The 26515-nt window shown below is 37.8% G+C and overlaps 1 protein-coding gene across 4 annotated transcripts; it reads right to left on the bottom strand.

The window, feature by feature from the left end:
- Positions 1–1077: 1077 nt before the first annotated feature.
- LOC128266354 (protein single-minded) lies at positions 1078–26354 on the bottom strand. 4 transcript variants are annotated; one of them, XM_053002826.1, is made up of 8 exons: positions 25375–26354; positions 8321–8515; positions 6587–6756; positions 6111–6212; positions 5785–5982; positions 4844–5043; positions 3766–3872; positions 1078–3223 (listed from the first exon to the last, which is right to left on the bottom strand). In XM_053002826.1, exons 2-8 carry the CDS (start codon positions 8493–8495, stop codon positions 1899–1901), a joined length of 2277 nt encoding a protein of 758 aa, XP_052858786.1. In that variant the 5' UTR covers positions 8496–8515; positions 25375–26354; the 3' UTR covers positions 1078–1898. The 4 variants fall into 4 exon arrangements, with proteins under 4 accessions (XP_052858786.1, XP_052858785.1, XP_052858782.1 ...); XM_053002825.1 differs by lacking the exon at positions 25375–26354 and adding an exon at positions 19870–20100; XM_053002822.1 differs by lacking the exon at positions 25375–26354 and adding an exon at positions 8608–8728.
- Between the last annotated feature and the right edge of the window lie 161 nt (positions 26355–26515).

The raw sequence follows: 26515 nt of genomic DNA, 5'->3' as shown, positions 1-26515 counted from the left end.
CATTACGGTTAAATGCTCCAAATAGAGGAGGTATAAAAGCGAAGGGATTTGCTTAGACTGCAGCCAAAGTTAGGGAAGTATAACATTAAATTATATTTTTCAGGGAAGAAAACTAATAAATATGAGAGATAAGCTTGAGTTCGTCAAGTCGCTAAAGCGCCTTTTACACAGCATGGTTTCATTTTTCTTTTATATTTTTGCTTCAATGGAATATTAATTTGGCATATACTTAATCACTCTCTTAAATTGTTTATTTTAGTTATTAAATAGTAAGGCTTGTGAGAAAATAAAAGGCCTATTTGAGAAAATAAATTGATAATATAATAATAATGATTTCCAATCATTCATATTTTAAATATTTACATAATGTTTTGTATATGTTAAAAAATCGACTACATCTTACAGCACCTGTATGTACATATTTAAAACACCAATGTTTTAGTTTGTTTCTATTTATTTTTAATTCTTTTTTAGAGTATTTAAGTTAAATCAGATGCAATAATCATACTGGAATTGATACTGATCAAACATTTTACAAAAACCATATTGACCATCGGAAGCGTATAAAATCAGTACCTTTTCCAACACTTTTTAAGGTAAAATAAACATGTTATATACATTCTTAGCTTTCGGTTGTGTCTGGAACCACCAGATGGCGCATCAAAAAATATGTTTAAGCTACATGTTCGATACAGAGTTGTGGTCAAATTCGGAACTAAGCTGAACAAGTAGTTTCAATGTAAAATTAAGTTTACTCTTGTTCCTAAAATGTAAAAAAAAAATTTGATTTACTCGAAAAGGAGGCTAAGATGAAGAACAAATTGTACTGAAAAATAGTTCCCATTGGAATATTTCCTCAAATATTCAAAATCCCAGAAAACCATTTTATCATTTTCCATATTTACCAACAAGATTCGTGATATTTTCTATCATTTAACTTATGGCTTTGGGTCTCAATGAGCTCAGGGACCAAGGACTACCAAATTCTATTCAAAATCAAAAAGGTAAGCTAAAATTAATTAAAATAAGACTGTAATTTGAGAGAAAAAACAAACGATTAAACTAAAAAAAACATAATTTGATTTTTGTAAATAACATTTTATTTGTAAACTAACAGTACTAAATTAAATAAAAACTATTAACTTTAGCATTGTGATTTCCAAATGCGGCTTATTGAAACAATTGAACGCCTGTTCTCTTATTGTTCACCCACATAATAATTTGTTTATTCAAATTAGAAAAATTTGCGATAATAGTTAATGTTACATTTACAATTATTTACTTGACTTATGAAGATCATATTCGATATCTGCATAGTGGAGCGGACCCTGCACTATTTACACATTATTGCATAATTATATACATAGATATATTCATAGATCGTATGTATTCATGATTATGGGGGCCAAATGTATGCGCATTACGATATAGTTAGGTATAAGTATGTGCAATTAATTTAAGTTAGTTTGTATGAACATTTTACAGTTAGGTCTTAGGTCTATTTAATATAGAATTTGTATTTGCTTTTGCATTTGTTAACAAGGATCTTTCTTCTTTCTTTCTGTAATTCTTATGTTTGTTTTGTATCAATTTTTTTTTGTAACTTTACACTGAACTTTTGGATAAGTAACGTGAACGCAATGGGGGAATAAGATATATAATAAATAAAAGAGAATAGATTTTGGGGGGCGGGGGGTCTAGAAATTCAGATGTTAGGTGGCTCAGCCACATATTACAATTTGGAACTGAGAACGGAGAACTCAGAACTCAGAGGTGCACCAGCGATACGTATTATATAACATTGCAACAACTTGAATCCGGCGGATGGGGGCAGTCGAGGTTTTATAAACAACAACAACAACAGCAGCAGCAGCAGCAACAGCAACATCGAGTTGCTGTTAATGCACAAAATCGTTGGGTATATAGTGCTGCGGCTCCACAATGACGCTGGTATAATGGGGCGTGGCCAACACTGCCGCCGCCGCAGCAGCAGCATTTACGCTCTTGAAACTCTCCGCAAAATCGCTGACCACTCTCTGGTGTTGCTGCTGCTGCTGCTGCTGCTGCTGTTGCTGTTCCTGGTGGGGCATTGCATAGTGATATTGCTGGTGTTGCTGCTGTTGCGTTTGCAATCTTTGCTGCTGCATGTGCTGCTGTTCCATCAGATGTTGCTGCTGCTGTTGCTGTTGATGCTGCTGCTGCTGCTGTTGCTGCTGCTGCTGCTGTTGCGAACTGTTGTCGGAAAAGTAGCTCAGCTCGAAGTTGTGACTCAGATCGCTGTATGTGGCCTGTGAGGGCGATGTTCCGTTCACAATCGAGGCATTGCCGGTGGACAATTGGCGCTCACTTTCCGAACTGCTGGAACAGCTATTCGAATTGGCCGAAAATGGACGAATCATCGAGGTGGCCACATCCACCGTGGCATCGTAGTCGTAGTAGTAATGGTTGTTGTTGTTGTTGTTGTAGTACAGATTGCCCGTGGTGGTGTCCGGGTATTGCATCTCCGTGGAGTAGACGCCGGAGGAGGAGGCCGAGGCACTGGAGCCACCGCCCGCACTGGAGGCGGTACCGCCGCCCACACTGCTGCTGGAGCTCACCACAAGGTCGTTCAAGGGCGGATAAAGCTGTGTGTAACTGAGGCTATCGTGGTCCATGCTTCCCGATTGTTGCTGCTGCAACTGATGGTGGTGCCACACGCCGCTGTTGTTGTTATTGTTGTTGTTGTTGCTGCCACCATTGTTGACCGCCGGCACGGGTGTGACCGCATTGGGGGGCTGCAGCGGCAGTTCGGGTTCGAAGTAGGGATCCAGCTTTGGACTGGCACTTAGAGCCAGGCTCACGGGCGTTCCCGGACCCACTGGCTGACCATTTGCCACGGCGCACTGCGGCTGCACCACCACCACCGGCTGCTGGGGCACCACTACCTGGACTTGGGCCGCCGCCTGAGCTGCCGCCGCCGCCGCCGCTTGTGCCGCTTGTGCCGCCTGGGCCGCTTGAGCCGCCGGCGATATGGGCTCACGCTTCACCACGCCCGTCTGAATCTCGTTCAGCACCAAGTCTTTCACCTCTCGTTCGCTCAGCACATAGTTCACGCTCACGATGAACACTTCTCGCGAGGATCGCGAGTTGTGCACCAGGGTGGCGTACGATTGCACCCACACCCAGCCACCTCCTTTGGTCAGGAATCGGTAGTATTTGGTGGTCACTTGTCCTTTGTACAGCACTGTGGGGGCAGAAAAAATTAAGTGTTAAAAAGTGACAAGAAAATTATTAACAAGATCCATTATTAAATGAATTTTTAAACCTTTTTTTAATACACTAAGCCATTAAACTGATGATTTATATAAGAAGAGCAAATTTGTCATTAAATTATTTTATTCTTTTCATGAAAACTGCATAATTAACCAAATAATGAACACAATAAATTTTTATGGTTATTTAAATGTAGGCATTGAATAATACATTTTAGCCACCAAAACGTGTAATATCTCTTCTAGGCAATACATTTTTTTTTTCAAACTAAAACTCGTATGAAAATAACAATCTTTTTGCTTCATTTCGTTCAAAATTAAAAACGTTCCTAATCTTTAAAAACAACAAACCTTTATGATATATATTAATTTCTTTGACATTTTTAAAATATAAAACCAAGATGTTCCATGTATTTGATTTCTGTTTAAATATGTTTATTGCATCTTTGGCTTCTTTTTCAGTGTATGGCTTAGTGCACAAGGCAGTGCAATGGATAAGAATTTGTTGTCTTACGGATTTGATGGGAGCAGCGCATGGCCATGATGTCCGCGGCATGGATGTACTGATACAGGGTCTTCTCGATGAGGTCCTGCGGCTCGTATCCGGTTAGCTGCGATACGCTGTAAGCAAATAAACAGGCGACAGGAGTTAGGGATAAGTTTTGAGGTCGAGGACAACGGTTTCGCTGGCTTGGCCAAACAATGAATCGTCATTGGTGTTGCCTTTGTTGCTGGTGTGTTTTATTCGGCTGGCTTACTTTTGTCAACTCCAATTCAATTATGCAAAAAAAACAAAATAGCGGCGAAAAAGGGGCTGATTTTTGCCGACCACTTTGGGGTTGTTTAGAGCGAAAGGAAAGGGCGCCAGAGTAGGATGGCAATATGCCGTGGCATCATGAGGGTAATTGAGTGACAATAATGTCAGACAAAGTGGGCTGGTTTTTTGGCCCGCCAGGCACTTACACACACACACACAGGCCTCTTACCCCTCTCAAAAACTCACACATACACCCCCACACACTCGCACACAAGCTGACAAAGGAAAATCAAGCTCAAGAGGGAAATGATTTGTTTTTCTTTTCGTCATGTCGCCCCTTCTTGCTTACATTTCCCTTTTCCCTTTTTCCTTTTTCCTATTCATTTCTTTTTTTGTTTTTCGACACTTTGAAAACATTATCTTTTTGGGGGGCGTTGGCTGGTGGCTGAAACTTTTTATCGTGGTGTAAAAAGCGAGTTCTGCGGCCCGTTTAAATATTTGCCTAGTGTCGAATATACGGCAAACATACAAAGGATACTTTCAAGGATCTTTTAATGCAGTGAAAAAAATCATGGGATTCAAAGTTGAAAGCTAATTTTATATTATATTGAACAGTTTAATGTTTTATTTTTCTGATGCTCAAAGAGATTGAAATAAAAATGTGTTTAGTCAACCATTGTTTTCCCTTGCATCAAATCTCATTAATTTTAAAAAGTTTTAACTTAAAATATTTAGGAAGGACTCTTCTTTTTACCATTAAATTTGAATTGACAAAATGTAAGTCAGCCGAAGTGAACACTAATTAATATAATTCTGTGTACGAAACTCCACTTACCGTGCATCGAAAAAGATGAGCTTCATATCCAGCTTGGCCCGGAACATAAACATGTTCTGGTGCAGCTTGATTTCTGTGATGGCAGAGGAAGGCAGCGAGTGACCGACGGCCACCAGGCCGAGATTCTGGATGAGGCTGCCCTGTCCATCGCCGCGATCGGGATAGATACGAGCCTTCAGATAGCCGGAGCAGTGTATCACCTAAAATAAATAATTAATATATAAATTTTACACCCATGGAAATAATTTATATTGTATTATCCATTAGGGAACTTATTAGTCTGAAGGACAAAATATTACATAACATTTAATGGTTAAATAACACTTAAATAATTAGGGGTTAAGACAGAATTTGTTCCTGACTTTTATAAACAGACAAATTTGTCATAGCTGCATTTAAATGTCCAAGTTGGTAAAACTTCAATTAAATTTTTAAAATCAATTTTACATTCTCCATAACACCAATTATTTTATTTTGGTAGTAAGTCAAAAGAGCTTTTATTTATTTACAAAAAATGGTTAGGGATTAATTGCCAAAATTTGAGATGTTAAGTCTGTAAAATCACTGATTTTTAATTTATAATTTAACTTTCCTAATTACATTGTTAGAGCATTATTTAGAGTTTTATTGGCAAGCTTAAAATAAGTGTTTAATTTATTTAATATCATAATGCAATGATTTTGAGATTTTTGAATTGCTATGGTCAAATTAAATCAAAAAATGGTACACTAAATCCAAGATAACAAAAAATCTTAGGTGGTTAGAATAGACTAAATGTCAATTTTTTATGTGATTTTAATGGGTTTAATTAATGAGTTAAGATATGGTCTTTTTAACTAGTTTTAAAGTAATATAAGTGCTTGTTTTAGTGAAATTTTTACCTTAAAATTAGTGTATTATTCTAGATATTTAATTAAGTTAAATTAATTGAATTAAATTACCTTAAAGCCGGATGTGGTGAGGCCGGCGTTCCTTTTGGCCAGCACACACTTCATGCGCAGGAAGAAGGTCTTCTCGATCTCGATGGTGTGCGATCCGCGGTCGTGATCGAAGGCGGACGGATGCTGGGCTGGGACGCCATTGGGACTGCCGATGGGCGTGTGCGTCTGGGCGAGCTGTAGGGAGTTGAGAAAGGCGGCCTGTGGCGTGAGTACAAGACATAATGGGAGGGAGCGGTCCAGACAGAGTAAGACAGAAAGAGAGAGAGAGAGAGAGAGGGCAAACATTGTGAAATGTTTCGGAAGACGGTCGTAGCCTAGGTACTCACTGGATGCTGGTTGATGTGCGGATGCAGCGACAAAATGGCGTTCATCTCGTCCTGATCGTAGTTGTGAATGTACTCGAAAATCGAGTTGCCCGTCAGCTCCACCTGGTTTGAAAAAGGATATAGAGTTAGGGTATGCTTTAAGAAACTATAAGGACATGTGCCGGATTTATGTGCCAGTATTACAAGGACAATTCGATTTTGACTTTAAAGTTTGTGATAATTAAAATTGTTTCAAAAAGTTTGCATTTCTAAATGAGTTTAAACTGCAATACATTGGTTAAGTAACGTAAAGCTTAATTCCAAGTCAGCGGTGAGTGCCAATTAGTGGGCAAATGCAAATGAATCGTCTTTTCCGAAGCCGCAGGCCCATTGACTTGCAAATGCAAGTGGTGGCCAGGTTACAAAAAGGCAACGTCAGGTGGCCCGGCAATTTATGCGCATAAATCAGGACAAGTGAGATCCGGCACTCCACTCACCTGACTGAGGCCCAAATGCACGGAGGCCGTTTCCGAGATGTACATGATTTTGCCATCCGGAGCCACCACGAAGATGAAGCCGTCCAGCGTTTGGAGCAGATGGGAGCCCAGCTCCTTGATGGTGGCACCCCGCTGCATGGCAGGCGATGAGCCCCAGGCTTCGCCAAGTCCTGTAAGAAAATACAGACATAAATTAATTTAAGATGGTCATAAAATTTGAAAATTTCAAATATGAAAGCTTATCATCTAATAAACTAAACAAGCAAACCAGAAAAAACCAAGCTTTTTTAAATTGTTTGTTGTTTGAAGTCTTTAAAAATGGCAAAAAATATGTTTATGAAAGTTTGTATTTAAATGCTTTATTTAATGCTTAAGAAAAAAATTGTAAACAAAAAAAAAAGACCGCAAATCATTAAGTCGATGTAACTGATTGAAATATTAATTTAAAGGAAAATCAAATTTTCAATTTTTAATAATTTTGATTAAGTTTGAATATTTAAGTTTAGTTCCTTGTTAGAATTTTGAAATATTGATTGAAATACTAATTTAAAGAATAATCTAATTAAATATTTTTGATGATTTTGATAAGTTTAAATACTTAAGTTAAATTTCTAGTTGAAATACTGAAATATTGATTGAAGTATTTACTTAAAGAAAAATCTAACTAAATGTTTTTGATAAATTTAGTTAAGTTTAAATATTTAAGTTAAATTTAACTAGAAAGTATTAACATGTGGTGATGTCAAACTTGCACAAACTTGACAAGTTTGCCTTAATGCCCCGTATTAATTGTTTGTCATCCGGCGCAAGTATCTTAATTCGCAAAATTCCCACCAGCAGAAGCAACACACGCCCTATTTGCCACTGTCGACGTCTAAATATTATTCCCAATTAAAGTCATCGAGCGCGGTAGGTGGCCCATTCACAGCCAACAATTCACGATGCGCCCACTTCCTTTCTTTCCCAGTGCAAAAGCACCATGTACTGGCATATATTGTCATGTATATACCACGGCACTTCCTTGGCCCGTCCGGATCTCGTTGTTTGTTGCCTATTATTAAAATAATTATTTCAATAAAGGCAGAAAAGAAAAGCACAAAACGGTGCGGCAACAATGGGACAATGCGACACCCGCCCACCCACTCGCACCCCTCTTGAGCAACCCTCTTTGTCAGCAGAAAATCTCAGTGGCGCACACTCACATGTGCGGGGGGGAGAAAATGGAAAAGGGAGCGAGTTTTCCAGTCCGGCTCTCGTTGCTCGCTGCTTTTTGAGTGAAACAACAGCCGCCATTGTGTTTTAGCACACCCCCAACCAGCAGCCCATCCATCCAACCATCCATCCATCCACCCACACCCACTCCAGCCCACTTTATCCTGCTGTTTATTGTCTGCCCATTGTTGAGTGGTTTTTCCCTGGCTTGGCCTCGCAAACATATGCTTTAAACAAACATCGCCGTTTAAACTTGAAAACTTTTCTGCGATAAAAAAAATACTGCGACTGCATAGGAGTTGAATGAAGAAAACAAAGGAATGTGTCCTGCTGTGAGGATACGTCGAGGTTGGATTATAATGAGCGTGGCGGTCGCGTGGCTGTCAAACATTCCGCATCATTTGCCATAGCCACAAGGCGTAATTCACACGAGATGAAAAGCCAAGCCAAGCCAAGAAGACGGGGGCAACAAATTGAGCGGCAGACAAGTGAGTTTTCCTCGCAATTGAAACGGAAACTTACCATCGGGAAAGACTTGGCGCATTTTCAAATACGATGTGGTCAGCCGGATGACGGATGCCTTGTCCAGTTGCGAAGTAATCGCCGCTGGCAGCGGCAGTAATTTGGCCAATTCGCAGAATTCCGTGTTTTCCTTTTCACGTCGGGTGCGTGCCGCATTTTTGCTTTTCTCCTTCATGGCACACGTTTTGGCTATATCTGCGAAAAAAAAAGCGAAATAAAAAATATTCATTGAGTAAGCGTAGGAAACTTCGGTGACAATTATTCAGTTTGCGAAAACCACAACCGACCATGTAGTCTGCTCTCATAGCAATCCTTGCGCACTCTGCGATGGTTTGTCATTTTAAAGTTATCTTTTTTTACGGAATAAAATAGTCGTGGCTTAAATTGTTACAGCACTTGCTCATCTCCCTGCAATCACCTGTTTGCAACTGAGCTGCTTCCATCGAGCACAAGCAGTTTTAACAGTTTTCAAACTGATCCCGCAAAGGACCTTCTCTACCTGATCTGGGAAAACAGACTGCGACTGCCATTGGCTGATCTGAATTTTACCTGTTGTTCGGGCAATTGACTTTTTGCACTGCTACTAATTCGGCCAGATCCTTTTGCTGAATGGCAAACCGGAAATTGAAATAGAAATAGGAATAGCTGCCATCTCACTCGCCCTGACTCCTGCATTCAACAGGTTGACTTCTGCCGACCGCAGGAGTTTGACTTATATCTATGTAGTTTATTCGTGTGTCTGTATGAGCACATAATACTCAAATGATGTCCCACTCACACTCGCACACGAACCGAGCGCTTAGGAGGTGGCAAAATATATGCGTACTGTATACACTCGGGATGACCCACAGCCAGCATCTTGCCATTGATAGTTTTCGAACGTGATTTTGGCGAAGTTTTGCCAAAAACTAAGCCATTGGGACTCCTGCTGCTTTATGTTCCATTGAGTCACATTTTTCAAACAGTTTTAAAGAACTTGGCCATTTACCTAGATCTGCCGGTGAGCAAAGAATTCGCACGTAATTGCAAGTTTATTGACATAGGTCACGTATTTTAAATGCATCTATTTAATGACTTTTACCCCTTATATAGACTAATTTAAAACAAAATTTAGAGCAGCCTGAATTTTTTCGAGGTTTGATTGACGTTTGCATAGATGGATATATGTGGATCAACTAATCATACAAATCAAATAAATGAATACCATTTATAATAATTTAAGAAATATTTAATATCATGATTTCGAATATTATATTCGTGTGTATTATAAAAATATATATATATCTGTCTTTTCGACTAACATAATAGTGGTTTTTAGGACAGGAGATATTAACGTAAAAGTATTTATTCATTACTAAATAATATAACCGCTATACTCCTTTGTTTAGTTTATATACCGAAGAGTCTAAAACTGTGACTTAAGGTCTTATTTTTAATGAACATACGTTTTTTTTGATATTTCGTGGCATTAATTTAATACTCATCTTATTGAGACACAGTTTAATTTTTTTTTTGGGTGTAGTAGGAGTTTTGACTCTCACTTTTTGTATTCCTTTGCCATCAAGAAATGAAAGATTTGTCAAGAGTCAGAGATTGAGGCAATTGGCGGCATCCGTTACGCATTCGCAGGAGCAACAGATTTGCTCAACGATCGTAATCCCAAAGCGTATTCCGCGCTAATCCGCAACGCAAATGTGCCAACATGCACGTCTGAAGTGAGGTCGCTTCCCTTTTCTCTATGGAGAAAGACCAGGGAAAATAGGGAAAAGCGGGGAGGCGTTCCCATTTAGGCCGCGATTATTATAAATGCCTCGACCAGCGGAGGAAATGCAGACAGGAGTCAACCAGAGGGTTGAGTATCATATGGTGCGAAATCCAGTTAATAGCATAGTTTACGAGCAGTAAGTGGGTCAAAATTATTCAGGATATCTGCTTCTTATCCTAACGAACATTACACCATTTCATATAACCATAAATATAAGCATATCCAATGATATATCAGCATTGGTTCTCATAATCTCAATCATAATAGAACGGAAGTGAGAACTTCAATTCAAGAAAAAGGAAATCAAAGATTATGTATGGAAAATTGTACAGAAATATGGCACATCATTAATAAGGAATTAATGCCCTGATGGTCTTTGCAATTTAGAACTGCTAAGCAAAATAATTTGTTTCACATCCCACATACACTTATTTTAAATACAATTTTTTTAATAAATAAAAATAAATTTAAAACTTGGAAGCTTTAAAAAATTTCTAAAATGTTAAGCAAAATATCCAGCATTCATTATAAAATGTTTTTTTTTATATTTTTACTCATATTGAGGTTACAAATAAATTTTTCCCCTAGCACCATTTTAGCGAGCAACTCAGTGATCTTTCCCGGAAAGAGTATAAAGTTGAGACTCATGCTTTGACTGGCAACTCAATGAACCGGATCTCAAGCCGAATTCCAGCCTCCTCCAACCAACTTGACCTTAATCTGGTTACAGGCAAACAGCAAACTATAAACAAATGGGTAAAAGTTTAAAAATAAAGTCAACACAAATGTTCACACTGAACTTGAACTACAGAGCGGCAAACGGGAAGAGTGCCGGGAGGAGGATGATTTAAGGACAGGTAGGACACATAAGATTCCCACGCAGTGGAAACTAGAGAGTCCATAAAGCAATTAACAGGACTATGGACGCTGGTCCGATGCTAATGTGGGTGTTGCGGGCGAGGCGCTGTTTCCTACACTTCCTACATATTCCACAACCGATCCTGCTGCTACTTTCGCATCGGCACTATCCACAGGTATGGTTATGCTAAAAACCCGCTGCTCGCAGCTCGGTTCTCACGCCAGCGCATAGCCATCCGGGAATTTCCAATCGTCCAATTGATAACCAGTCGGGGAAAAAACGGCAAAAAAAAGCAGCACATGTCCTGGAAGTGTGAGAAACTTCCGAGGCAGTCAGGTATACACCTAAACCTGGTACTGGTACTGGTACTGGTACTGCTACCTCACTGAGATTCCCACACATATCCGAGTTTTCCTATCAGGTGGGAAGCTGCGGAAAGCGGAAAACTGGCCATACGTTGTAAATGTGCGTAACATATGCCGGTGCCAAAACGATAAGAGCTCTGCTCCTGTTAATACCAAAATGTTCAACCACTTTAAGAAAAAAATGTATCTATAAGGTATAAAATTAATGAATTAAATATAAATATAACCATATATTTATACTATAGGACAGGTGTATTTCATATTGACTTAAGTACTTGATAGTTAACTATAATATCAGTTAATCAGAAAAGGATTGTTTTTAAAAGTCATGGAGTAAGAATGTCATATGCACCTAATTTTCGTAAGTTATCATTACTATCAGTCAGAATTTCATTTAGTTTGATAAATTATTTGAATTTATATTTTGATGCCTATCATTTTTGGACAAATTGAGGCACAAATAATAAGTAAACAAACTATACTTTTGGCAATATTATTTAATATGAAAAATTGTTACAATTTATATTTTTTTGTTTATCAAACCAATCGAGACTGAAAGACAAATATACTTTTATCAAGTTTAGAAATAATGTTCAGAGCACTATAATAAGAAAAGTTATTAGAAGAAAACAACTATTTTATTTATTTATTTTATAGTAAATAAAAGTTATGTGCTCCGTACAATTATTAGCTTAACAAAATAATAAGAAAAGATAATAGAAGCAATTACTTTCAGAATTTATTGTATATTAAATATAAGTTATGGGTTTCCCAACAATCAATATTAATATTAGATCTAAAATTAACAAAGGAATATTGCGAAACCTTTTCCCACAGTGCACTTTTTCACCCAACCCCCACACTTTTGGTCCTTTGCTCTTTTCCCGTGTGTTTTTCCAACGCACATGAAGTTTTTATCTTGAAACAACAGTCGGCGTCGCGTCGCTGAAGGGGCAGCCTCCCTCAAAATGGGTCGCAAATTTTAATGCTCAGCTCGCGCTTAATTTTCGGATTAAAACCCGTAAAGCAAACAGCGGCTAAGGACACCACCAGACCAACTGGATGCGGACTCGCATCCGGACTGGCTCCCTCCGTACATTAACCCAATTTCAATATGCTTTTTGATTTGTTTGCGCGGCACTTTAACATTATCAAACAAAAGTTTATGCAATCCGAGGGGTGTATGTGTGTTTGGGGGTGTTGGGCGTACGTTTTTAATTGCCTGCAATAACAAGTAACGACGGTCATAACTACAACACCAGCAGCACAGGCTGAACTCTCAGAAACGAGCGAACAAAGCGTTGCCTTTGTTTTTGGTTGCCCAAATCCGCTAATTGCGCACAGTTGTCGTTGTTTTTGCCCCCGTTAAGACTACAATTGGCCCTTTCATGGCGCCCTAAATTATGCAAGGAACGGCCTATTGATTAGCATAATGGTTTATGAGCAAAGAATTAAGCAAGGATTGCTTTTGGGGATCCAATGGGAGGAACAATCGCCATTCGTCACTTGGGCATCAAAGTCGGTTCAATGAAATGCCAAAAGTGGCAATTAAAGCAAACGAGATTATAAATTTACATCTGTGTAATCGTTTTAATTGTAATTTGAAAGTTGGTTACAAAGTGCCTTTTAAGTTTGCCAAGAAAAGAAGAAGCTGGACTGAGGAAAAAATTAAAAATGTGTTCTAAAGATTTACATTTTTTTTTCGTAGATGATGTATGCGAATTAATTAAATTTATTCTGATTATTTGCTGCAAAGAATTGGGGCTTTATGCACACTAAAAATTATCCAATTATATAGCTAACATTGACAATTAATTGAACAGGAGGTTGAAAAAAATTAGACCGTATTGTTTCAAAAAACCTTAATTAAAAGCGTAGAATTTGCTCTCATAAATCAATAAAAAAAGCAATAATGTTTTCAAAAGCACCACCGTTGTAAATGTACACTTTTAATTGCCGACAATAAAAACCTCGTAAAGCCTTGCAAAAACCAACAGAATATATTTTAATCCAATAGCCGTGCATCAGTTGCAAATGCCAGTATAAACAACAAACAAGTATTTAGTGCTGTGCGTTTGTAAAATTGCTGAATTCCACCGCAATGAACAACGCAACCAATATAATTGATTTAATATTAATCCGGCATATTATTTTGTATGGACTTTTACGTAAATCAGAAATAAAACACAACCAAGGCAAACAAGCAGTGAGAAATGTGGGAGCAGCGAAGTGAAAGCAAATAGAGACCAATCGATGATCCGTCTGACCAAACCCATAATCGTAATAATAATCAACCAGCACATCATAATCATTGTTTTCATTACACTATATTTTCAAAAATAATTATGCATGTATTTTATTTGTATTTGTTCAACAAACATATCCAGAGCTGCCGGTTCACAGTTTCCAGTTTGGAATTATGTGTTTTTTGGGGGAAAATGTGGAAAGAGGGGGCGGACAAATAGCCAGAGCAAATACGCAAAGCGATGAGGCGTTCAAAATGCAAAAGTAAACTTTCAAATGAAATACAAAAAAAAAAAGTACAAGCAACAACAGCAAATACGGCAGCAGTGAAATGTGTACCAGGAGCAGCAACAACAATAGCAGCAGCCAAGCTATAAATACGGAAAATCTCGGAAATATCACGTAAAATCGATCAACAATACAAACTTGCAGCCAAATGGCCGATGGGCCCCATAGGCCATAGAAATCTACCAAAACCAACATACCAACACCAACAGCAATTCCCCTTCGCTCTTGGAAAATCAAACAAGTCAAATGCTGCACGCCAACTACTTCAAAGGGTCAAATCGATAATCATAATTTGAGACCCCGAACTTGCTGCATATGTTCGTAGAGTTCGACCTCACCTACGCGTAAATACCCAAACACCTCCATTATCACTTACTAGAACCGTACGGGGTGCAGTCCATCGGAACTGGACTTGTAACCGAGCCGCCATCCATTGTTGTCATTGTCGGTCGTCGTCCGTACGTGATGTTCACCATAAATTTGAATTTGATTTCGAATTTGCTCCAAAACAGCAGCCGCACCAGTAGAAACAACAACACAATGGACTGCTCGGCTTGGAAACCATCACTACCATCACTGATGGTGGACACTGAACAAATACTCACATGGAATCTGGCAACTAGACCAACGAAACGGACATGTAAACATGTAACGCACAGTAGTTGCAGTAAATAAAGGCTAAGAACTCGGTTCATAAGTTAAGAGCACAGTGGCATTATAAATATTCATTCTGTCAGAAGAGTTTATAAATTACATTATTTTAATTTCTTACATTTTGGTTATATCTTGCTTTAAATTACAATTATAAGTAAATAAAAGCTATTCAGTTATTCATATTAATATTTACATTTTTCTTTTATCATTACAAATTATTTTATTTTTATCCAACAAAATTTTTGTGCATTTGCTATAAGGATTTCCATGTCAGGAACTGTTTAAAGTCTGAAATTAAAATACGTATTTACTTTATCGAAAGAACTCTTTGTTAAATGTACATTTTTTTAATGAATGTTCAAAAAAAAATAAACAGTTTTTATATTCGTTTAATTCTTAAAACATCTCAAAGAACTAATATTAATAGATCCAATCATTTAAAGAATATTATTTAAAAAAATAGCATTAAAACAATGTTACTCCTTTTTTTGGTACAAAATCAAATAACCCTTTGCCTTTAAGTAATCAATTAAAGTATTTAATAAACGACTAACAAAATTTAATTAAGCTTTTAAAGTCTTCATATAAATTATCTCGAGTTTCATTAATTTCTTTGAATTGTCGCTTTATCATTTCGTTATTAATGACAATTTTTATTACATATCGGAACTGTTCGGGAGCCAATCTACGGCGTATTCATTTAGCACTTGACGATACCATTTTTCCGCTGCAATAAAAACGGAAAAAGCAAAAACAACGGCAATAAAAAGAACAACAACAGAGGCAACTACAATTGCAACAACAAATATCGTGGCTCAGTCTTACGCTCTAGTGTAAAATGAAACAAAAGTACGGTTGGAGAAAAATCAATACAAAGTCACGTTTTAGAGAAAATCACGTTTCATTAGATACCTATGGGTATACACAAACGCGGCTGCATATATATACACAAATATATACGCCGACAAGGCATTTAAATTCCATTGTGGAATTGTTTTATGTAAGAGAAAACTATAATTTAAAATTAAAACTAATCGTCATTGAATTACTTTCAAAAACTGTTCTGAATTTTAAATGCCAATGTAAAATGAAAGGCAGGCATATTGAATGTCTCTATCTGAAAAATACATATGAATGTATAATATCGTTTTTCTCAGTACCGCAAGCTCACCTTGAAATTTACGACTCTTTTCACTTTATTATCAAGGCTGATGTTTTTGTCTGCGGCCTTAGGAGTTTAAAAATAGTAACAGGGAAACCAATTATTGGTGGGTGATATGCAGGCGTGACATTGGGTTCCTCCCCTAAATAAAATCCCACAGGAAGTGGAGGTGTTTAAGACTTTCTAAGTCCGGGTAATTAGTTGGTTTCCCCAAAATGGTGTTGAAAATGCTGAGATTTTTGTGTCTTCATAATGGGATTAGGTGATACTAAGAAGGGATTGCTTTGTTGATGATAAATGACTATTGATTAATTGGTATTAAATAAAGACGCTAAAATAAAAATATTTTAAACAGGATGTTTTGTATGCAGCAGAACTTATTAAAACTAAATGTGTTAAAGATTAAAGCACTTGACATAATGGAAACGAAAACTATCTGGTTCTGATCAGCATAGAAATAAAGTATCATTCTATTTGATAGCATGTCCAATTTTAAAAAGTTTCAAAACAAAGCCAGCAATAAGTTTTAAAGTCTTCCGGAGCACAAATTTCCTAAAAAGGACTGGTTTCATATATGAGAGCAAATGAGTCCAAACTCAGGATATTTCCAAATGATTTTCTGATTTAAATAAACAATTCAATATCATATTCGTAAAGTTTATGTAGGAACACATAATAACAATAAAAAGATACATTTTTCATAGTTACATTTTGTAAACCATTTAAAATTTGTATTCTTTTATTTATTTAACAGATATATTTGTTAAAGTTTTAGTCAATGAATACGAAAGTGCCTTATTTTACAGATAAAAAGGATATTTCAAGGTAAGTACTAGCTTGTAAAAGGAATTTTAACATTTGCTTTGCTAGAAAATGTTACACTATCGAAGTTGTCGTGTTCGTTTGAACAGCGCAGCAAAATTACAGCATTAAGCGGATTTCCTCACTAGAAGTCAAACACGCACACACACAAACACACCGGCCTGCTCGCACCTATACCAACACCCTTGATAAACACTCACCGATGCCAAATAAGAACCAGAACAAACACCCCCAGAAGCAAAGGCCCTGCATCCAATGTACATATGTATGAGAAGCATTCATCAAAAAATTTACGAGACAAAAGAATTTAAAAAGCATCAAATCCTAGACGAGACCAGAAATACGGCAAACGAGCACAGGAAACAATCCAAAGCACACGGCACTCACACAGGCAAACAAACACGTTGGGGGAAACAACAATAAGAGCGCAAGAAAATGGTGTCTCAGTCCCTTTCCCAATCCCATTCGAAGTCCCATTCCCCAGGTAAAATTTGAGAAGCATTAGAGGCGAGGCACAGTGGTACATCCGCTGTCGAATTTGGGACCAAAATAGAAACGCCAAGGGTCGCTGACACTTAAATGTGAGATATAAATGTGTATTTTTGTAGGACTGTATAAGGTTCTAGATCACATTATCAAGGGGACAGTTATAAATATACAAATATATGCACTTCGACTGATTTTATTAAGATTTTGCGACTTACATCGAAAAATGTCAACAAATTTGGTGTTAAAATCCGTTAAATGACAACAACTTTTTTAAAAGTGAAAACGAATTTACGTTGGCGTTTACTCCTTTAAGCCAATATCAATGATAGGTTATTATGTATAAATTTACAGTGTTATACGGAAACTTAAAAAGACACTTCTTGACAAGATTTGTTCAACTAGGCGTATACGTGATTTTTATACCCCCCACCCAAATGTAGATGTTCTGTTTTGCTTTGTCAGTTTGAGCTTATTTCTGTATTAGCTCGAATCATTTTGACAAATTAAGACTTAAATAATATTTTAAGATAATGTATTAGACTTATTAACTTTTTTGTTTCGGATTTAAAAACATAATTATTGTTACTTTTGTATGTAATTACCATTTTTTTATGCTTTTATTAGCTAGTCATATTAAATAAAATCGACTTTAAATTTTCAATCAAAAAAATTAATTATTATATTATAATAATTACTATATATGACATTCAGTATTATAAAAGTATGCTAGGAAATGTTTTTTGATCTATAGGCTCTTTCCAAATGCCTAAGTTAGAAATTAATTTTCTTTGTATTTTTTTGATTGGCTACGCACGGTAAAACACAATTTTAAATGCAAATCGAAGGAAATTTATAGCTTTATAAATATTTAATAAAAAATATAGTAAAATTGAAAAATGGGGGAACCACTGTGCGTGGTTCATTCACCGACCATTGCAATACGGCTGCGCTGCGTTTGCGGCTGTTTCAAATTCTGTTGTTCAGTGTAACAGACTACGTGGGGGCAGGGGAAGTGGAAGGGGGAGAAAAACGGGTTTCCAAAATCACACACACAGACACACAGAGAGAGGCAGGGGGAGCAACCACCCTCTACGGCAAACAACAACAGTGCGCAAGCGAGAGCGGAAGAGCGGCGAGAATTACACAAATACACACACAAACAGGCAGGCAACAACATTTTCTCATTGGCTGACTTGGCACACACACAGAGGCCTGGAAACTGGAACTGGCATCGGTGTGTTTACGCTTGTGTTTGTATTTCAGTTTGAGTTTGTATCGCGCCACCGCTCCGCCCACACACACAGTCGCACATAATTGTTGTGTTGTGGCTGTGTGTGCCTGTCTGGCAACGCCTTAATAATTGTTATTTGAGTTTCATTTTGTTTTCGATGCTTGTGAGGGTGTGCGGGTGTGTGTCTGTGTGTGGCCTGTTACACTCCATTAGCGAACATTTCTGGCATTCGAGTTTTAAGCTTTCTCCCTCTGCTATCCCTTTTTCTGAACGAGCAATCGTTTTTTCAAATTTGTTTGATGAATACGTGCCTGTGTTTGTGCTCAACTACACACGCACATTAGGCACTTCCGCTTGTCAAAATTCAATGTCAGTTTTGTTCCTTCCGTTTGTATTGGTGCTTGGTCTGTCATTGTGCTTGTGAGAGAGAAAGAGATAGAGAGGGGGGCTTCCCCTTTTTACATGGCCGCCATTTTTTGCAGTTATGTCTTGAACAACTCGTAAACATTTGATTCCCCTTTGAATGCTTAACACTTTTATGTCCCATAAAAACGTAAAATTTGTTTATTACTCTTATTTAAAATGTCCATAAATATGTACTCAACCATCGTAATTAAATGCGACAAACAAATAAAAATGAAATGGTACCAATATTTGTATATCTCAGGATCATAAATAAAAGTAGTCTTTACAGAACTTTCTTCATGTCTTTTCGGAGTATCCTTATTTATATTACTGTTCCTTTAGTTGAATTAATTCACTAATTAATTACAAAAACTGAAGAATAATAAAAAATACAAATACTGATGAACAAAAATCTAAGATTTTAAAATGCACCATAAAGATGAGACAGGAAAAAAAACAAACATATTATTATTGCACTAAATATACTATTCTCGTATGTTATCAGTTTGCTTCCTAAGTGTTTAAGAACATTTAAGTACGTTTCCACATTTGCCAGTCCTTACAACTGAAATTGTAATTTAACATTTAACAGGCACGATTCCAAATGCACATTGCCACAAAACGAAGGCATTTATGAGCAACAACAACATGCAAAGAACGTTGCCAATCCCCCGCACGATTACCCCCCCTCTGGGCCACTATTTTTCCCTGTCGCCTGGGCAGACAAAACAAATCATTTTCGGTGGCTACCGTATGCAAACAAAAAATCAACAAAAAACGAAAAACAACAAAACCAAAAAACAAGAATCCCGAGACACAGTTAAAACAAACACATTGCAGCTGCAGCACACAGAGAAAAAACCATCTTCATCCCGATACTAACGTTTTTTTTATACCATTTTTGACTTACAAAATGTTGATTTAGTATTATTACTAAATAAAAATTTAAAAAAAATAATAAAAGCTTTTTTAAAACCACTAAAGCTTTTTTTAAACCATTTTCGACTTAGAAAATGTTGATGAGCCATAAATTCTTAAATAAATAGTATAAAGAAGGACACCGAAATACCAAAAATAGTAAATTACTATTTTATATTTTTTAGCTACGACAGCAAAACAATTCAAGGCCATAAGAATTACAAACAGTATTTTAGCGAACAGCATTTTGTAGTCCTTTGGTTTTAAAATGCAATTTAAATAAATTTTGGAAAAATTTTGAAAATTTCTTTATGTGCAGCACTGGATATTGGCTGGCTAATGATTACTTTTTGGATCCATCTCAAAAGCGGGCTGCTAGGAGTGCAGGCTGCATTGCTTGAGGGAGTCGCTGGCCGAGATGAAGTTGCAAGACGTCCGCGAAATCGTAAATTATGCCACATAAAACGCGCGCGACAACGGTCAGCCAAAAAAAAACACACAACGGCGACGACTACGACGACGACGAGAACGAGAACGACTTGGTGGTCACTGGGTGCAGTGCGACTTGATCCAACACTAAGCTGACCGCGACTAAATCGCTCCAACCGTCAACGCCGACGCCGCTGCCCAGTGCGATCCGCTCAGCTTTTTCACTGGGTTCTCCGCCGTAGATTACTTTCGATTCGGACTGGAACTGGGCGAAATCATGTGGAGAGCTTGGGCTCTGGAGCGGTGCTGAGCGGAGGTTCCAATGTCGCCTTCGCCGCGGACAATGTCACATGCTGATGAAAATAAACAAACACAATCTGCTGCGACCATGACTTGTGCGGCGTTGGCAAAAAGTGTTGCATTTCACCCGAATCGCAGCTCTTTACTTTCTTCGCGACATTTGCTGAGCTCAGTCGAATCGGAAGGCGACGCCAGTTACGAGCATAATAAAAGATACCCAAGCCTCAAGTTGACCCCTGAATCAGATATTAATGTGCATAGACAGAGGTCTGGCCTGCTCTTAACCCTTTATGGGCCAACAATTCCGAATTTAGTTTATCATAAATATTTTGAAATGCTTACTAATTCTATTTTAAATACATAAGAGTCTAAAATGTTACTCCACACCTTTTTAAATTGCACTAATGTTTTCCGCATAACAATGTTAAATCAACAAATAATATTTAAAAATATTTATTTAAATTCAATCAACTAAATTATTTTAAAAAGTTCTTCTGGTGGTAAGAATACTGTGTAGCATTTTTTTTATTTAAATGACTTGTCTATAGTTATTCCAAAAAATAAACTATTTTAATATAGTAAACCAGCTTAAGCCGTTTATATCAGTTATAAAACATAGTCATAAACGGTGTTAAATAGTGATTGGGCATTATTTGTTGTCATCATATCGTATTTTGGACTTTACGCGATTCATTCATTGATCGATCACGAATAGTATGTGTATCTTTTGGCACTTGTCAGCCGGCTCCATGGCACGTGTTGCCGATTTGTTGTCGTTGCCAATAATGCCTTTTTTCAGCTAGCAGTGCTTTATGTCTTACAATATATCGGCTTCTTTCTTGGCTTTGTTTTTCGTTTGTTTTTGCTGGCGTCGATGAGCTAATCGCATATGACGTTTACAATTTCTTGCACGCGCAGCACTATTTTCGCCCTCAGCTGCACCAGTGCTGTGTTGTTGCTGCTGCAACGGCAACATCATCCATTATCTTGGCTCAACGTGCAAAAATTTTAAATATTCTTTTCCATTTATTGTCCATTCGACCTCAGATAATTTATAAAAGTGATTCACTGGCACTAGCGCCTTACAAAGTCCCCGGAATTGTCAAAAGGATCAGGAATCTGGTCTTAAAATTTCTAGCAAATACTTTTTATATTGACTATACTTTCACCAAAAAGTTTATAAATTTAAGTCATCCAAAAAGAAAACAAGGCTATTATGTCTGGCAATTGGATCTTGTGTGTATAAATCTTTAGACTGAACAAGTCTATTTAGTTTTTAGTACAAATAGATTTAAAAACAAAAGAAAAAAAAAATAAACTAATTTTATATAGATATCTTATGCTGATCATTTATTAAACCTTCCTCAAAATAAATACATTTCACTTAGCATGTAATTTCCAAGAACAGTTTAAAAAGCAGTTCTTATAGTAGCAAACATGTATTCCAAGAAGAAATTAAAAAAAGAGTGTGAGATAAAATATTTCTATGCTCTAAGTCTAGGGGCTACGGCGGATCAACCCTCAACTTTTCCATGCTTACATGTCAGCCAAGCCCACAGATCTAGATGCATATCTTAAGACGTTCGATGATGGCATAATATGCACACATGCCTGTGCACATTGGACACAGAGATTCCCATATTTTCAGCACAAAAATCTCGAACCCTTTTCCCGCAAAGAGAAAAAACTTACAAGTTCGAAGCGCCAAAGATGCGATACGAAAACGAAAACAAACCGTGTATGCGGGCTCTGTTATCCGATAGCGGGATGGAAGGACGAAGGCGAGGACAATGGATCCAGGATCTCAGCTATAACTCGTCGCTGTTCACTTGGAAACAAAGTTGCCTCTCAGATCGAACCGATTCGATATCGGCGCGGGAACGTGATCCAAACAATGGACACAGGACATGTGGCAAGGACTCCAGCACAAACGTTCAGTGAAATATGTGCAAGAGTTCGTGGTGTCGCATAAATTAAGACATTAACAAATAGTTGTAAAAATTAGAAAATATTTCACCAGATCTGTGTGTATAAATATAAATTTAATTTTGGGTGTGAAAACGGTTTAACTGTTGCTCCAGCTGCAACTCACGCTTGGATGCCAGTGCCCACCCCTCCGGTTTTATTTGTACGGAAGCTGGGCGACCGGAAAAACGCCGTTTTGATCCCGGATTCAAGGCAGAGCTGCGGCAACCAATTGGATTTGTGGCAGACATAGTGGCGGCAGTTGGCCAGCAACCTGGGCACTTGAACACTTAAAGGAATCGGGACTGGGACGGCTGTGCGGCTCAATTGCATTGGCGATTGAGCGTGAAATTGTAATGCCTGATTTGATTTCACGTGACAAAGGGACGCGACATTGAAGACACTAGCACATATGGCTTAGATGTGCACTCAACGAAAATTCACTGAGTATCGTATTAAATTTAATCGATGTTTATGTTTTCTGTGTAATCTTGAGTCATATTTATAGAAATAAGTAGCTGTGGTACATGGGTAATATTACAAGACCTATTAGATACTTTTTAATCAACAAAAAAAAACATACTAAGAGACATCATATATTTATTGTAATTTTTGTATTTGCTTTTTGTTCTTTTCGGTTTACGAATTGTAGTACAAAATGCTCTGCATTCGTAAAATGTCAATTTATATTTCACGTTTGCCAGAATTCCCTAATTCAAATTTGTTTATTTAATTTGGGTAAAGACACCGTAATATTTTATTAATTTGTATAATTTATCCAAATTTGGTAGGAGATAGAACACTCTTAAATTCCATGTTTAGATGGTCCAATAACTTGTTATTTAAATTTGCCATAGTTTTCTATTTCTTTATTTTTTCTTGATCAGTTAAACATAGTAGTAGACACCGTAATATTTGATCAATTGGTATAATATTTCCAAATATTCCATGTTCAGTTGGTCCAATAACTTGTTTTTTAAATTTCTCTATCTTTTAGGCATAATAATCTATTTTTTTTCTATTTTGTAAACATTTTAACTTGATCAGTTGAACATAGTTTTCAATGTGTATTTTCCAAGTGTGTTTTCAGTACGTGTGTGAGTCTTAGGAGGACTGGCATCCTCCTGAGTCCCAAGGCTCGTTTCCGAATTGGACACACCCGCTAATTTGCTTGGCGCGCGCGACACCTTTTGGAGTGGAGTGCATCTGGAGACGGAGACCTGAAGAGTTGAGGGAATGGGGAGCTGGAACTGGCGACCCGTCATGGTCATTTCTATGGGCCAGCAACCAATGCCCAATGTCCGAGCCGAATGCTGTTTTGTTTGCTCGCCGTGCTTTACGCCCTTCGGTCGGCACTCTCTTTCTGCCTTCCTGGAAGTATTATAGTAAATTTCTCGCATATCTCTCGTGTGTCATTGTCGCCTGGTCCCCGTATCCATCACCATCACCATCACCATCACCATTTCCATATCCATCTGCGTCTCGGTTTCCGTTCACGCTCCCTCCCTCTCGGCCAGATTATTAGTTATTATTTTTGTCATAAATGCAAATTAGCTATGCGCAATTTGCATATTCTACATTAAACTTGAAACGCATACTGTCTCGGCAACTCTCGTTGGTCATTGTCTGAAGTCTGGCCTGTCTGAAGTCTGGTCAGTAAGGTATCCGACTTTGCTCCTACTTGGGTTTACTTTGCGATTTCGCTTTGACAGAGTTGTTCACTGGTTAGGCATATTTTGACTGGAAAAGTATGTTTAACTTTCATTTTCTAATCGATATGAAAGCTAAGTTGCAATTTAATTTTATGAACTTGTTAATAATATTATATGTAGATCTGTGACAAAGGAAAAGCTTTTACAGATAAAGCGTAATTTGGCAGGAAAAAGGTTTCAACTTACGATATCAATTATATTATTTGCCTTAATCGATTTTACTATTACTTTAAAAAATCACAATTTATGTCGTGCTTTATGTTAAAAACAGTAATACTTTTCTCATAGAGAACATTTTTGAATCAAATACTAAAACTTGTATAAATACATCGTTAAAATTAAGTTTTACAAATGTTTAACTATTGACCCTATAGCAGCTTTTAGATGTAGTCGTTCAATCTGTGAAATTGGCGGTCTTATAAAATAAGACGTTTGCTAAAGATGAATGCCGTAAGATGGTGATCTGTTTTTAAGAAAAGGTTTTAACAAAATTACAATCGTTTGAATATTTATTTTATTGAATAAAAGATGTAAGAGTTTAAAAAAATATGCTTCTTATACCTCTCAGAAGTTTGTTTTTAAAGGTTTAGACAAATTTAAAAATGTTTTAAGACTGAAAATTTTTAATTTCAGCTTTAAATTAAACTTAAGTACTCTTTGCAGACCAAGCAAAATAACAAACAATTAAACTTTGTGAGACTGAGAGTTAAAAAACCATTTAAATGTCCTAAAACCTCATATTGGGTTTTGTGTAAGACTAAAATTCAGCTTAATAAATACCCTATAGTTCAGCCGATTCTCGGAGAGGACCATAAACGAAACAAAAACAATCATTGGTTTTTGTTTTATGAGGACTGCAGCGGATTCTGTAGAAAACCCGGGGCTGATGACCACAGCGTCTGGGATTGAAATCTGCGATCCGGAGTCTGAGAGGGGACATTTTTAAGTGCAATTCGATTTGCTGCTTTTCCCCTTTCGTAATTATAAAAAAGTCTTTCGGTTGTTTTCGTTTGGTCCCTGAAAATTTGCATTTGGCAGTGGGGCGTTTCGGTTTATGGGTTTCTTATTTTTTTCGGGGGCTGTATGATTTCGTTTTATCGCTATTGTTGCTAAACAATAATTTCTGATTCTTGGCCCGCGGCGGGGACGGAGCGCAAAGTAACCTCCGCCGACGGCATCGTCGAGTTGGGGGCGTCATGTTACAGACTGTGTGACATGCCCTCGATGGCGATGGCGATGACGATGACGATCCATGCTCCCCGGGCTCTTTGTTTGCCGCACATACATATGTTTTTTTCTTTTTCAAATGTCGCCCACAACAATTCGCATTGAATTTCACTTGTTCAGTGCCCTGTTTCGTTTTTTTTTTTGTTATTAATTTTTATGGCTAAGGAAGGTTCCTGCGAAGGGCTATGAGTCATCCTGCAGGGAGCTAGGCTCACTCACCTCTGGCAGCTATCCGTTTTGCCGCTGGTATTGTTGCACTTTGGCCACCGTCGATAAATCCCAATAGGAATGGCACCGTTTGGCGGGCGAACAAACTGAGTAGGCGCTCTAAACGCTGAGTGTTAATTGTTGCTAGCACATTTTTTTCTCAATTAGATGATTTGAAAATAAATAAATTTAAATGTGTTGCGGCCGAACAATTTTTATGTTTCGCCGGAAAGGTTTTTTTTAATGGACCCGTTAACGGGGATTATATTGTATTGCGTTTATGGCACTCGAGCAATTTGCTTTCTAGAATTCGTTATTTCTTTTTAAATATAATTATTTTTTTTAACACTTGCAGGCACGACGAGCAAAATATCCAGACTGGGATATATATATACATATATATATTTGGTATATATGGACAGACGCCGTGGACGCGCAGCTGAACCAGCGAGCGGGCGGCGAGCGAATGAGTGACTACTCAAATGGACCGAGCTCAGCCTGCAGTAACTGGGGGCAGCAGCAGCAGCAGCAGCAGCAGTACGGCAGCAACATCACAGCAGCAACATCACGGCACGGCACGGCACGGAACGGCAGCAACACTAACACAAAGGCAACTGATTTTGGAGGCGCGACGAGTGCGCACGCACACTCTCACAGATGCAACATACACACACAGAGATACAACTCTTACACACACAATCTCAGAACTGGAAGTTGCTGGTGTCGCCTGGTGTTGCTCGTGTTGGTGGTGGCTGAACATGCAACATTCCAGTCTGTGTGCGTGTATTAATGAATGAAACGCCAATGCCGCCGCACAACCCCTCCTTTGAGCATCCCTCCCACCTTTTATTCTCACACCCCTCTGTGTATACGGACGGACTCACGTTTCTGGAGGATCCGGATGATTTGGACGTGCCAGGCAACCGGTGCAAAATAAGAAATGTGCTGCGCATGCGTACGGTGTGCCAAAAGGTATTAGCTAGGAGGATCGACATTTGGCCAGGTTTCGTAGACAGCTTCATTCGATTTCCTGGAAATACATCTTTATCAATAGAAGAACTCATAAATTCTGTCTTCATTTCAACTAATAGTAGTAGTAGTAATAATAAAATGGCCAGCAATCTAAAAGCTCAAATTCTTACCTTTACATTTA

The sequence above is a fragment of the Drosophila gunungcola genome, chromosome 3R, assembly GCF_025200985.1.
Source record: "Drosophila gunungcola strain Sukarami chromosome 3R, Dgunungcola_SK_2, whole genome shotgun sequence".
Lineage (NCBI taxonomy): Eukaryota > Metazoa > Arthropoda > Insecta > Diptera > Drosophilidae > Drosophila > Drosophila gunungcola.
Note: the sequence above shows the minus strand (reverse complement) of the source record. Positions and strands in the feature narration are given on the sequence as shown.

Bases quoted from the DNA above. Each gene is read 5' to 3' on its own strand.
- LOC128266354 (XM_053002822.1), bottom strand. From the start codon at position 8,659: ATGACAAACCATCGCAGAGTGCGCAAGGATTGCTATGAGAGCAGACTA. The intron at 5,983-6,110 runs GTGAGTACCTAG...CTCACGCCACAG, and splicing joins CGCACATCAACCAGCATCCA to GCCGCCTTTCTCAACTCCCT. The intron at 5,044-5,784 runs GTAATTTAATTC...TATTTATTTTAG, and splicing joins TCACCACATCCGGCTTTAAG to GTGATACACTGCTCCGGCTA.